Here is a 15732-nt window from a genome sequence, read left to right as displayed (position 1 = left end):
GTAATATGGTGTATGTATTTTTGATTTTAGAATCTAAAGAATATTCTATTTTAATCTTTATTTTATTATATACTGACTCCCGCGGGCAACAAACAGTCGAGAAACTTGTTTTGTAAAAAACTTCTTAGCACATCCTTTGATGATAAACACGGATACACGCACGCACACTGGGCAATATCAATTTTCCTTTTGTCGATTTTTTGTCACCAATTCGCATATACACGCGAGCGAGATTGAATAGTGAAAATTTTCGTGTTTCGTACTTCTCTTTTTCTTACGTTTTTGTTCATATTTCTTTCCACATCTTCATCTTTTAATTGCTTTTCGGGTATTGTTCGCTCGTAGTGTTTCTGTTGTTTCTGCCGTTTCTCGTTGTTTGTTCGGGTAGTTTCTCTGTATACAGTGCTGCTGTTGCCCAGCGGAGTCTCACTTTTTTCATGCACAATTTTCGACTATTAATTCAAAAGGCATTCATAAAATTTCACTCATAACTCTTGATCCATACATTAAATAATATATTTATTGTAATTTTATTGAATTGCGACAACTTTAAACACTATATTTAATCAATTTTCTGCACAACGTACGCCGTACCCGACCGAAAGAACGCGGGTTTCAACCAAATATACATTTGTCGTCGAATTACTCACGAGAAAATAGGTAAGGAAAAAATAAACTCTCTATGGTTGTCTCATTCACGCACGACGAGTTAACTGCACGACTCGCGAGAGCGAAAGAGATGTCGCGTGGTGTGTTTTCGGATTCGAAAAGGGAGAGCAAAGGGTATACGTGTTTTGTACTAAACGCTACGCTGAGTACTAAATGAATAACAAAATGGCTAGAATGAAGAAAAAACATGAAAACGAAAAAATCTGCAGAAAATAATTTCAGAATAGAGTCCAGGCTCGCCCAAGCAATAATTTACGACAAATATTTTTTTTTTGCATTTTATCTAAATTCATTTTGAGTTAGAACTCTTTAATTCCTTTGATGGCATATTCTCCAAAAATAATTCTTCTGTCTGGGGTTGGTTTATACGGGCATCGAATTGCTAAATTTCATCACGTTTCCACAAAGTTGCGCGTTAATGTAGTATGTATTTTTTTCTTACACTTTTCAGATACAATTTGGTTTGAAGTTCACGATCTAAGAATGCAACGGGTATTATCCTGTCCACATAAATTTCAAGGGAGAAAAGGATTTTTCATTGTTTTGTTTTAATTTATCGTGAAAATATTTCCCCCATTTTGAACTTGATATTTTTCCACAGTGATGTCAACTTTGGCCGCTAAAACACGTAGACTTTTTTCGAAAACGTCAAACCGATAGCAATTTTCGTATCCCCTTGCACCAGAATGCAAATTAAGTCAATATAAAATAACACATTTGTATGTAAATACATTTTAAATTGATTTGAAGCAAGTGGAAGCTATTTAACATTTTCAATGGGACCAGAATCACGTCAGACATTTTCGCTTCTTTGAATTGCCCAGTTGCACTTACGACAAATCACGCTATGTAGACAACATTATTTTATCTCTCAATGTAATGTGGCCATATTTAGGAAAATGTACTTGGCAAAGACATAAAGCGCTCGGCACATAAGGGCCAAATACATACGGTCCGTCGTGTCACGCGTTGAAAACAACAACCACATGAAAAATGTGTGAGTGATGCCAAATTTGTTCTTGAAGTTTTCATGTGGTTGTTGTAACGCGACGCTCCACGCGCCGTATGTGCCGGGGCATATACGGTGCGTTGCGTTGCAATAACCACATGAAAAAAGTGTATGTGAAGCCAAGTTTTTTGATGTTTTTTTCAAAAACTTGGCATCACTTACACTTTTTTCATGTGGTTGTTGTACCACGACGCTCAACACATCGTATGTGCCGAGCACTTATGACCCCGGCACATACGGTCCGATGTGCGTCGCGTCGCGCGTTGGGACAAAACCACATGAAAAAAGTGTAAGTGATGCCAAGATTGTTCTTAAAGTTTTCATGTGGTTGTTGTAACTCGACGCTCTACTGGCCCCGGCACATACGGTACGTTGTGCGTTGCGTCACGCGTTAAAAACAACAACCACATGAAAAAAATGTAAGTGATGCCAAGTTTGTTCTTGAAGTTTTCATGTGGTTGTTGTAACGCGACGCACAACGTACCGTATGTGCCGGGGCCATACGCGCCATACCACCACCGAAACAAAAAGATTTTTTGGCAAACGTTTGCCGTGCGTTATGGTCAATGACACAAACATGTCATTGCTTAAGCTGAAAGCAGATTCAACGTTTGATTAAAGTTTTGCGTTGGGCGTCGAGAAAAAAACAACAACAACAGGGCGACGACGACACCAAAGTCCAGCGTTTATCTGTTTGTCGGCATATATTTCAAATGAATTTGAATTTTTCGGCATCATGCCCAACAGTGTAAAAACGACACAAAACTTTACTCAAACGTTGTATGTGGTTTCAGCTTTAGAGGTAGTTTACACTATCAATGTCATATGACACGAAATAAAAACTTTCCATATCTACCCACGGAGACAATGTGGAGACGTAATTTTATTATATTTTTGTTGGGATGGACGCACAGAATAAATGGCGTAAGGAAAATCTCCAATATTCCACATATTAGTGAATATTTGACGATGAAAAATTTCATGTCATATGACATTTACATATAGTGTAAACTACCCCTTAACAACCCTATCATGGTACAATTAAAAAGGTAGAAACAACGGCGAATTGCTACAACAAAGCAACTTTTTTTGGAACATGGTACAATTTCTTAGGTAGATGCCTCAGCCCAGCTGATCGAATCTAAAACGTCAAAAAACTAGGATTTCGCTACGAAAAATCAAAACAAACAACCATATGATTCGGTAAGTAAGAGATATCATGTGTTCACTTCACTGTGCAAACACAAGTGATAAAAAGAGACATCAAGAAACCATTCGGCGAAAATTTTGACAGTTTACATTACAAAGAAATTTTGAAATGTAAAATGCATGGTACAATTACTTAGGTAGAAACATCGGCGAATTGCTACAGCAAAGCAACTTTTTTTGTAATATAAACTGTCAAAATTTTCGCCAAATGGTTTCTTGATGTCTCTTTTTATCGCTTGTGTTTGTACAGTGAAGTGAACACATGCTATCTCGTACTTACCGAATCATAAGGTTTTTTGTTTTGATTTTCATGGCGAATTCCGAGTTTTTTGACGTTTTAGATTCGATCAGCTGGGCTGAGGCATCTACCTAAGTAATTGTACCATGGTAAAATGTCAAAATTTTCGCCAAATGATCTCTTGTTGTCTCCTTTTATCGCTTGTGTTTGTCTATAAAGTGTAGACATGCTATCTCTTACTTACCGAATCATATGGTTTTTTGTTTTGACAACAACATACCACAGTGAAAATTTTATCAACCACCAAACGTTTTTGATTTATTCCATGGTACAATTACTTAGGTAGAAACATCGGCGAATTGCTACAACAAAGCAACTTTTTTTGTAATGCAAACTGTCAAAATTTTCGCCAAATGGTTTCTTGTTGTCTCTTTTTATCGCTTGTGTTTGTACAGTGAAGTGAACACATGCTATCTCTAAAGCTGTAAACAGATACAACGTTTGATTAAAGTTTTGCGTTGGGCATCGAGAAAAAAACAACAACAACAGGGCGACGACGATACCAAAGTCAAGCGTTTATCTGTTTGTCGGCATATATTTCAAATGAATTTGAATTTTTCGGCATCATGCCCAACAGTGTAAAAACGGCCAAAACGACACAAAACTTTAATCAAACGTTGTATCTGTTTTCAGCTTTACTTACCGAATCATATGGTTTTTGTTTTGATTTTTCATGGCGAATTCCTAGTTTTTTGATGTTTTAGATTCGATCAGCTGGGCTGAGGCATCTACCTAAGTAATTGTACCATGATTTATTCACATGTGTTTAGTACAATTTAGTTTTCTATATGCTCTTCTGTAGTGCGATTCTCAAAGTCCGTGTTTAGACACACAAATTTCTCGGGAAAGTAAATTCAACTTTTAGGTAATAGGGGGTAGGAAAGAGTATTGAGGAGCTCTTTCCTCTCCGCTCTCTCCCAAAAAACTGAATTTACTTTCCCGAGAAATTTGCGTGTCTAAACATAGACTAACTAATTTTTTGAGTTACCGACAATTGTCGGTAAAATTAAAATGCTTATAATTTCGGTAATTACCGATGTTTTTCGATAAGTTAGAGACAAATAAAAAGCTGCCGTAAAGTTCTACCGATAGCAAAAGTGCTGTCAACTTTTATTTAAACTTTTCATTCATAATTTTGCGTTTTAATTTTACCGATATTTGTCGGTAACTCAAAAAAATGAGTTAGAGAATCGCACTACTGGAGTTGAGTACTTTTCGATAATCGTTTTGTTCGCCCTCACGAATGTAAACAAAACTAAACAGCGAACTCCGCCAGCGTGGGTTATGTTTCGTTTTGTGTTGTTCCTATGGAAAATACGAAACGATTGGAAATGTTATTTAAAGTATTTTTACGTACGCTGCTTGATACTCCTCGCCATGGTACAATAATACAGGTGCAACGGCAAAAACAGCTGATTATCACACTAGTTGTCAAAATGGATTATTGTGAATAAAACCACATACAAAATGTAGACAGGCAAGTCACAGTAATGTGTTATTGTGAACAAATTTGACGTTTGGTATGGTCAATGGCACAACTATTGTTATTGATGTAACACCTTCTTATTCCACCATGCCCTTTGCATATAAACTTGACGTCGCCATGTTGAAATCGTGCTAGTCTGACCATCGACTAATGAATATTTTCATAGTGTGAAACATGGCAAAATAATACAGGTACAACGGCAAAAACAGCTGATTATCACATTAGTTGTCAAAATACATTATTGTGAATAAAACTACATACAAAAGGTAAACAAGCAAATCACAGTAATGCGTTATTGTTAACAAATTTTGAAGTTTGATTTGGTAAATGACCCGATTATTGTTATCGATGTAATAGTACATTTATATATAAGCGGATTTTAAATGTCAATTCCATTACATATACGTCAAACAAATCCTGATAATGAAGGTTAACCTCCCAAAAAGCTCTAATATAAACAGCATAGAACACCTTCTTAAGCGGGGTACACACGATCAGTTTTGACTGTAGATTTTTAGGAAATATCGATAAATATCAAACTGATCAGCAATCACAAAATATTTTGCGGTTGCCTGATGACTGACAAAAATAAGCGGCCACCATGATGAAATAATAAGGTGGCGTTAAACGACCAGCTGATTGGTTTCAATCTGTCAAATTTTTTGTTATTGTGAATGAATTGTATGAAAACGTAAACAAACATTTTGACATATTGAAGAATTTTCAGCCAAAAAGAAGTTGTTGTTGTGCTACTTACGTGACCTGTTAAATAGATCTTGGCGGCCAATCAAGCAACCGATTTTTTGAGCAAAAGCTGTCAGTCAAAACTGATCGTGTGTACCCCACTTTATTCCGCCATGGTCTGGCATAAAGCGGGATACACACCATCAGTTTTGACTGTCAGTTTTGCTCAAATAATTGGTTTCTTGCTAGCATGGTGGAATAAGAGAAACAAACAGATAATTGTTCCGCTGTTGACTCCTTTTTTGGAAAAATCGTTTTATGTTAGAATTTCGCGTTTTTATAACAATCTGCCACCATGCCTCAAGACATTTAATTCCTCCTTAAAATGTTACAAGAATAAATTATGTGCTCATTTTAATTGTCTTAGTTTGTAATGATATATTGTTACATGGCTAATTCTATTAATGTTTATTTTGTTATATATTTTCGTTTCTTCATTTATAAACCTTTGCTTTTATTTATGTATAATTCTATTTATGATAAGCTAAGAAATATTGTTAGATATAAGTAACTGAGAGTAGTTATTGTATAGCTGTTTTTAGAACCGCTCATGGCCCTATGGACTAGGTTACTGTGATTGTCAAATAAATTAAATTAAAAAGAAGGTTTGACATCAAATCATGTCAAACGTCAAATTTGCTCACAACAATGCATTACTGTAAATTGCTTGTTTACATTTTGTATGTGATTTTATTCACAATAATGCATTTTAACAACTGATATGCTCAGCTGTTTTTGGCGTTACACATTATTATTTCACCATGGCCTGCTAGTGTGGCCGCTCATTTTTGTCAGTCATCAGGCCACCACAAGATATTTTGTGGTAGTAGAATTCTGTGACTTTTTTTTGAGGTACCGACAAAAATCCGTAAAATTAAAACACAAAATTATGAGTCAAAAGTATCAATAAAAGTCGACAGCACTGTTGCTATCGATAGGACTTAGCGACAACTTTAATTTGGTCGTTCATTTACCGAACATTTTCGTTAATTTCCGAACTTAAAAGCCTTTTATTTTTACCGATTTTTGTCGGCAACTCAAAAAATGAGTTATGAGGTTTCTGCACGGTATGTTTTTTTAATTATTCATGCATAGCAACTGTCACTTTTTTCGCCCATTTGTAATTCCTTCTACACGCAAAATTTTACTTTTCATTCGTTTTCTGTTGTTTTCTTTATTTATATCGCGTACAAACAAAACAGCTGTTTTTTTTTGTGATTTTTAGTGATATTTGAATTAATTCTCTTTCGAGTTGAGCTATCTTGACCTGCAGTTACATTGAAAAATTAGGAATCCACCGAAGCGGGCATATTGAATGGTGTTTTCAGTGGGCGGACGAAGGCTAAGCTTGGAAAATAGCATTTATATCACAAATCATTAGAAATCTGTATATTCGAATTATTTATTATATTTTAATACCCTAGACAGACGGCAGCATTAATTTGCATTATACCCCGGTTACACTATTGAAGGTTAACCCACTGGGTTTAATAGATCCAGTGGCTTAATCTTTGCTGGTTACACTTAGCTTTTCGAGGATATAAACTGTCAGCTGATGTTTGTTTACGTATACATACAAAATAACTAATAAAGTCGTGTTTTACACTTTTACAATTTCTCGTATGAGATATCGTCCCCTCTTTGCTCATATTGGTATATTTTACACACAGGGATGCATTTTGTATCATCGTATCAAGCGTACTTTTTGTTAAAAAAGTGTCTAATGTAAAAAAATAAATAATTTTATGATTTTCAAATAACTATAGATTTATTAACTCCATAAAATCTCATGCGACCAATCGTATACGTGTAAAACACGACAAACTCTGTTGCAAAAACAGTTGCAATTTTTGGTACTTTTTGAGTAGAGTTGGATTTTTTTGCACAAATACCGAATACAACACTGTATTTTTGGCGGATTTGTGCCGGATTTAAAATAAACCCAGTCGTGAGAGGATTTAATTTTTGTATAGCAAATCTGGTCAGATTTGACCAGATTAAGCAATAAATCCTCATGAAGTGGGTTAACCCGGCAAAAAACTGTAGTGTAACCGTACTATTAACTGCCTTAATTCAAATTAATTCGTGCATTATCCACATTCTTAATTCGAAAATTATATATTCTTCAAATGTTTTTTAAAGTTTTGCAATATTTTTATAATATTAAAAAGACTCAAAAATATCGCGAATAAATTAAATTTATTTTTGCTTCATAGTGGTGAAAAGGTCAATGGTAGGAAGTGTATTTGTTTCGCATATTTTGGCGAACTTTTGTAAAGCTTTATGAAATGGTCTGCTGGGTACGTACAAACAACACAAACAGCTGTTTCAAAACTATCGTCTGTCAGGGCGAAAAATTAATTCAAATTAGGACATTTTTAATTTTTAACTCTGCCGTCTGTCTAGGCTATATTGTTAGACATTTAATTCCAAACCTTTCCTATAGTCCGACTTGGCTGTTAAGCCTATTTTTCAATGCTTGATTACAAATACTAAGGCAGCTTTTTCCACCTTTATTTTATTTGTACTTCTGTATCAGAAGATTTTGATCATCATTATTTGTCATCGGAATCTTTGACAAGTTGATGGTGGCTTAGAACGATAAGACGCCTGCAACCGTGTCACTTGGTTGTTGGAGTCCCAGATTCGGATCCCAGCCTGGCTGATATCATAAGAGGTACATTGAAAAATTATGAATCCACCGAAGCCCCGCACATTCAACCACTATGCTACGTTTCACGGGTGGTTAGACCAAAGGCATATTGAATGGTGTTTTAGTGGGTGGACGAAGGCTAAGCTTGGAAACTAGCATTTATATCACAAATCATTCGAAATTTGTATATTCGAATTACTTATTGTATTTTAATGTTGGTCCCGGTCCACACCAGCGTGAATTTCATGAAATTATGCGTTCTTAAATCGAATTCCCCACTACAGCAATTTTATGATTTTACTCTACTATCGAAGTCGAACCAGAGACGCATAATTTCATGCTAGTTTTTCAATGAAATGTCGACTGTTCCAAACGTCAAAACAATATACACAATATGTGTATGTGTGTGTGCTGCTTGAATATGCCAAACTATTTTAGAAACAATCGAATTCAATGATTTTTAACAGCCAGTTTCTGTATGTCGAAATGCTTTTGCTTCGAAACAAAAAACAAATAAAAAAACACAAGAATTTAGACGTGTTTTTTTGCACACATTCTTGTTTCGACATACAGAAACAGGCTGTAAAATTGATTTTAGAACATTTGTATGGAAGAAATTTACCATCTTTGCATTGAAACAAACATTTTATCATATCCACAACTCGATTATGTGGAAAAACCTTGGCACATCATTCATTTTTCGCGTTTTTTATAAAATGCTCAAAAATGGTATTGTAAACAAACCCACTAGTTACTTTTGTGTTTACTAATTTTGACGTTTTAGGAATTCAAGAAAAACAAGGGTTCTATAGATTGTTTTCATTTAAATCTACCTCTTTACTAATACCATGATTCCCAGCAAGTGATTTGGAAGTGCATCAAATTATGCATTTTCACTCATGATTTTTACAAGAGCGTGACTACTGAAAGATGTACTCCAGGCACTGCATTTTAACTGACCCGTCCAAAGCACGTGTTTTGATACATTCTGCGGAATGTATGCAAGCCATTACAAAATATCGCAGAACAAATAAAAGCTGTCTTCCTTTACTTACCTGAGGTTACCATTTTTACCAATTGTTACCATTTTTAACCTGCAAAGCGTTCCTTAACCCCGAAAAGTGGCAAAACTGGAAGCAATTTTTAAGAGAGTGAGAGTGAAGAGAGAGCGAAAATGGCTTTCTCTTCTACCACAGGCTACCAGCAAAATTTCTGCAGGTAAAAATGGCAGAACTGATTTTTCGACTTTTGTTTGACGATTATTTCACAATGCAAAAGAAAATGGACGGAAACAGAAGAAAAGGTCGAACGCTGATAAAACTAAATTAAAAACTGTGAAATAAAAGACGAAAATTGATTTTTTATGTTTCTTTTCGACATTGCTGCCAGACCTACCATTTTTCCGTTCCTTTCTTTACTTTTCTGGTAAAAATGTTCATGAGAGAGCAATTTGGACACTTTTCCCTTTTACCACCCTTACCATTAAAAAAGTAAAGGAACAAAGCTAAAATGCATTTATTATTTGTGTAAAACAAAAAATATTAAGAACTTTATTAAATTAACACAAATTATGAAAATTCCCCATTGAATTCAATCGCAACCATGCGTGTTTTCTCCGCTCTCCTTTTAATCCAAGCTGAACTGTTCTTGCTTCATCTGCTAACGGAGTTTGATATTGTCTTCCCATCACCAATTAAGATTTCGGCATGTACTCTAACAGCACTCCATAGGGAAATTTTCTTACCGAAAAAATTTTCGCAAATTAAATATTTTTAATTTTTTGTTTGTTTTGTTTATTGTTGAAGTTCAATCTCATTTTCGATTGTTTGATTGCAACACTGTCAGTTCGTTTTGAAAAACATTACTCTCTGTAATAGAGAGTAATAAATGAAGTTGAGCCAATGGGGGAATACTCCACTCAAACATTTTTAATTTTATATTAACAAATTTTTGGAAAAGTTAACACGCTTATCTCTTTTTGAAAAATGTATGCCGATGACGGTAGAGATGTATAAACTGATTTATGTACTTGTAGGGATCTCTAATAACTGCTAATAAAATGTAGCGAACGGAGTGCCTTTTTCACGACTCCGTTGAACTGCATCCGGATGTTGTTAAACTGTGACAAGTGGATGTGATTCTTTGGATTGCATCCAAACGCAGTTAAAATGTGAGGAATGGAGTGTTTTTTCACGACTTCGTTTGAATTGCATCAAAACATGCCGTGAAAGAACAAGTCCACATTGCACTACCTCCAATTTATTTTGCTGGGTTTGGTTGTACATACGAGAATAGAGCGCGTTCTATTCGAAAAAATTGCATATGTATGCACAAAACACTACCTGTGTTCCTTTACTTACCTGAGGTTACCATTTTACCAATAGTTACCATTTTTAACCCCCAAAAGTGGTAAAACTGGCAGCAATTTTTAGTCCCGGGCCACACTACAGTAATTTCACTGAAATTTTGATATGAAATAATGCGTCTCTAGATCGACGTGCATAGTAGAGTAGAATCCACAGTCTATACAGTCGGACACTCAGCCCAAACAAGTTAGCCCTGACTACTTAGTTTGCTGTCAAATACATTATTGTGACATAAAATCATGATGAAATTATAAGGTGACGTAAAATGGCCAGCTGATTGGTTTCAATCTGTCATTTTTTATGTTATTGTGAATCAATTGTATGAAAACGTAAACAAACATTTTGACATATTGAAGAATTTTCGGCCAAAATAGAGTTGTTGTTGTGCTACTTACGTGACCTTATAAATAGATCTTGCATAAAATACAAAGGAAATCAAATCACAATAACGAACAATGTATTATGTTTGTTGTCAAAAGTTGTTAACAGAACTCTGAATGGCCGACCTTCTTTAGGCCTTGGTAGAATCATAAAATTCCTGTAGTGGGGAATTCGATTTAAGAACACCCAATTTCATGAAATTTTTTAATGAAATTCACGCTAGTGTGGACCGGGACTTAAGAGAGTGAGAGAGGAGAAAGAGCACATATGCCTTTCTCTTCCCCCACAGGCTTCCAGACAAATTTCGGCAGGTAAAAAATGGTAGAACTGATTTTCCGACATTTGTTTGACGATTATTTCACAATGAAGAAAAAATTAACAAAAAACAGAAGTCGAACGCTGAAAAAAAATTAAAAACTGTGAAATAAAAAAAAGAAAATTGATTTTTTATGTTTCTTTTTGACATTGCTACCAATCTACCATTTTTCCGTTCCTTTACTTTTCTGGCAAAAATGTTAATGAGAGAGCAGTTTTGACACTTTTCTCCTTTAGCACTTTTACCATTAAAAAAGTAAAGGAACAAAGCTACTTTGGTGCATTAAAATTTCTGTATGGTTCGCACAATGTGTACAAATCAGATTTGTAAAAAGTGACAGTTTGTATGCACAAATATGTAAAAAACATACCGTGTAGAAACCCTATTACATAATTCCACTACTGGACTGTATACGCCTGCGTACATAAGCTGCCTTGCCTACTTACCTTGCTTACTTCTGATAAAAGAATAAAAAAGAAAAGGGCAACCCAGTTCGAAATTTCCTCGGCCTTCTTTATTCTTTTATCTTAAGCAGGAAATGAAGCAGGAAAGCAAGGCAATCAGGCAGAGCAGCTTATGTACGCAGGCCTTTTGACAGTAATCGATAATTCAGAAAAATCGACAGTCAAAACTGATAGTGTGTAACCCGCTTAATGTTTGGTTTACATTCGGCGTCGTTTCGTGATTTCGAAGGCGTTTCGTGATTTCGCGCGGAATCAAGCTAAATTTATCATGATTTCGCATACAAAAATGAAATCATCTAATGTTTGGTTTACATTCGGCGTCTTTTCGTGATTTCTAAAGCGTTTCGTGATTTCGCGCGGAATCAAGCAAAAATTATCATGATTTCGCATACAAAAATGAAATCATCTCATTTCGTGATTTCAGCGAAATCAACATCGAAATCACAGTACACATGATATACAACCCCTCTTTTGCCTGAAAAAGTACCAAAAGTTGCAACACTTTTCACGTATCACAATAAACAAGGTAGATGGTCAATTGCTGCAACAAAAAAGTTTAGTGTCAAAATTTAAGAACAATGTGAAAAAAATATTAAATTACTTTGTTACAATGCTATTTTTCATTGTGTTCTCGTACTTTGTTGATGGTAACTTTAGAAAAAAGAGCGAATACTCAAAAATTGCTTCCCCATACAAATTTCTTAAAAAATATGGGAACGAAAAAATTAAAAATTAAATTGCAAAAACTGCAGCAAATCAACGTATCAGCTATCGTATTTAGATGATAATGAACATGTAGCTAGTTTCTACTATGCCAAAATTGTATGGCAGAAAACAGGAGAAAAGGGTGTTATTCGGCGCTATTTTTATTTAAAGAGAATTGCAAGTCTTGCTAAACTTCATAGTACGGGAACGCATTTTTAGCACTATACGGGAAAACTACTGCAAGTACTTATATTTTGCGAAAACTTGCGGGAAAACTGCTGCAAGTTCTGAACACAACTTTTATCTATCAAAAATTATTATAATGATGTCTCAACGATAAAATCATTTTTTATTTTTTTATTTGTTAGTACTATACACAATTAATACGATATATAGATAATTTTACGATAATTTTCGAAATAAAGTTGTAAAATTCTATATTGCTGTATATTTTTGATGACTAATTCAATTTACAACAACTTGTTTTGAAAATTCATGTTCGATCAGCTGCGCATATGCATCTACCTTGATCATTGTGATATTTTGAAATCAACAAAAAAATAAGTGTAAACACCGGGATGTATTTCAGGATTTCGTGAAATCCAGTGGATTTTAGAGCGCAAGTGTAAACTTGGCATAATTTCGTGATTTCAGCGAAATCAACATCGAAATCACAGTACACATGATATACAACCCTGGTTTTGCCTAAAAAAGTACCAAAAGTTGCAACACTTTTCACGTATCATAATAAATAAGGTAGATGGTCAATTGCTGCAACAAAAAATGTTAGTATAAAAATTTTTAAACAATTGGTCTGTTCCTTTACTTTAGAAAATGGTAAAACCGGCAAAAGTAGTAAAAGTTGTAAACTGCTCCCATATGAATTGTATTGTGTCTGAAGTAAAGGAACGCTTTTCGAGTAAAAAGTAGTAAAGCTTGAAGATTCTTGCACGTAACAGAGCTATTGTGACAAAATTATTAAATTACTTTGTTACAATCATTTCAGAACTACCAGGTAGTGGTATCACACCAGCTGATCGAATATGAAAAGTCAAATCCCTTTATAAAAAAAATTATTTTTGTTGTAATTTCCCCAACAACATAAAGAAAGTTTTGACATAACATATTCAAAATTGTACGATGCCACTACGGTAATTGTTCCATGGTTACAATCATGGTACAATAATTCTTAGGTAGGCCACAGCTAACAGCTGATTACAAATTTTTTTTTTTTTTTTTGTTATGGCTTAATCTGTCAAAACCGTGTTGACATGCAGAGTTGATATTTATTATTTGATCAAAAAATTCAACTGTTTTGTTTTCATTTCAACATTTCGTTCTTCTTCTTCTTTGTATACTCATCCGTTATCATTCATCTAAACAATTGTGACGTTTTAAGCCATAGCGACAGGGTTGTATTTTTTGGCGATTCTCATACCTGGCCTACCTATGAATTATTGTACCATGGTTACAATGCTATTTTTATTGTGTTCCCGTACTTTTTTAATGGCAATGTTAGAAAAAAGAGCGAATTGTCAAAAATTGCTTCCTCATACAAATTTCTTAAAAAAATCGGGAACGGAAAAATGACGGAAATTTCAGAAACTCCTGCATAAATGTCAAAATCAACGTATCAGCTATCATATTAGATGCCAATGAAAATACTTGCTGCTAGTTTCTACTAGGCCAAAATTGTATGGCAGAAAACAGGAGAAGAAGGTGTTATTCGGCGCTATTTTTGCTTAAAGAGAAGTGCAGGTCTTGCTAGATTTCGGAGTACGGAACGCATTTTTAGCACTAAACGGGAAAACTACTGCATAAGAACAAGAATAATGTATTTGGAAACTTATGGGCCGATTCCGTACAGCGAGGCGAGTCATGTCGCGTCGTCTATCGTCTCTGTGACAAAATTTAAAAAATGTACTACGTACAGCGATGGAAAATAATCGTCGATAACAAGTTATTTTTATTTTATTTTTATTCGTTAGTAAAAATGTACGGCGACAGCTAATTTGTTGTCGCCGGAAAATGAACATTTCGGCGACAAAATTTGACGACGTCAGGCGATATTGCCATACGGAATCGAAAAATTGCATTTGGCGACGCGACACGACTCGCCTCGCTGTACGGAATCGGCCCATTAATGAACACGAATAATCCCATTTATTGGTTCTGAGCACAACTTTTATCTATCAAAATTTATTATTATGATGTATCAACGATAAAAATCATTTTTTTTTTATTTTTCATTTGTTAGAATTAATACAATATATAGATAATTTTACGATAATTTTCCAAATAAATTTGTAAAGTTCTATATTTTTATTTTTTTGATGATTAATTCAATTTACAACAACTTGGTGAAAATTCATGTTCGATCAGCTGCGCATATGCATCTACCTTGATTTCGTGAATTCCAGTGGATTTTGGAGCGCTAGTGTAAACTTGGCATAAGACCTGGTTAAGTCCGATAATATCGACAAAACTATCCATCGGTAATGAATTTTTAAAAAATAGTCGATAGTCATATCCATTTTTAATCAGCTATAAATTCTGGGAATCAGGAAAATTCCATTTCTAGATCCCTGTAACAAGTCGATTTGGCTATCCCTGAGTAACCTGAGTCAAATTAAAGCAAAGCATTGCGGAAGGAAAAAATATTTTTATTATTTAAGAAAACAATATGCCACGTGGAAAGTATGTTAACCATAAGGGCAGAAGCCGCCACTTCACATCGCCCGAAGAAATGCAGCAACAAGAAAGTGAAGAATCCTCCAGCAGTGAGGAGGAGGAGGAAGAGCAAGCGGGAAGCAGCGGAAAGCCAAAAAAGGTTGCTGCTGGAACTATGCCATCGTCGTCATCCGAGGAAGAAGATTCTGAAGAAGAAGAAGACCGCGATGCCAAAAAGGGTGTTGCTAGTTTGATAGAAATCGAGAATCCAAATCGAGCCGTTAAGAAGGCAACCCAGAAAGTTGCGAAATTAAACGTCAGTGATCCTCCACCTAAACCGGAGCTATCTAGACGAGAAAGGGAACAGATTGAGAAGCAAAAGGCCCGCCTCCGTTACGAAAAACTCCACGCAGAAGGCAAAACTGCTCAAGCAAAAGCCGATTTGGCAAGGTTGGCTTTAATACGACAGCAAAGGGCCGATGCAGCAGCTAAACGGGAAGCTGAAAAGAAGCTCGCAGAAGAAAAGAAGAACACCAAGGCATAAGCAGAAATCATTTCTGCAGAATCTATTAATTCTAATATGTTGTCTTAGTTCTTTTTCGAATGAAAAAACAAGCGGTTGCAATTTTTTATATTTTAAAATATAACTATCATTAAAAATACTTGGGAGTGTAGATTTATTTTAAAAATAAAGGTTATTCCATAATTTCAACCGGTATAGTTTTATTCGCGCAAAAGCTGGAATATGCATCTTTCCAAGCG

General features: G+C 35.0%; 1 protein-coding gene across 1 annotated transcript; it reads left to right on the top strand.

Annotated features, from left to right (window-relative positions):
• Nucleotides 1–344: 344 nt before the first annotated feature.
• On the top strand, nucleotides 345–15682 carry LOC141397653 (28 kDa heat- and acid-stable phosphoprotein). The gene is made up of 3 exons (XM_073974225.1): nucleotides 345–660; nucleotides 14683–14795; nucleotides 14865–15682. The coding sequence occupies exon 3, from the start codon at nucleotides 14984–14986 to the stop codon at nucleotides 15512–15514; it is 531 nt and encodes a 176-aa protein (XP_073830326.1). The 5' UTR covers nucleotides 345–660; nucleotides 14683–14795; nucleotides 14865–14983; the 3' UTR covers nucleotides 15515–15682.
• The last annotated feature ends 50 nt before the right edge of the window (nucleotides 15683–15732 follow it).

This window comes from Musca autumnalis, unplaced genomic scaffold (assembly GCF_047663935.1).
Source record: "Musca autumnalis isolate F117 unplaced genomic scaffold, ASM4766393v1 scaffold_3, whole genome shotgun sequence".
Classification (NCBI taxonomy): domain Eukaryota; kingdom Metazoa; phylum Arthropoda; class Insecta; order Diptera; family Muscidae; genus Musca; species Musca autumnalis.
The sequence above is the reverse complement of the archived record's forward strand: the minus strand, read 5'-3'. Positions and strand labels throughout refer to the sequence as shown.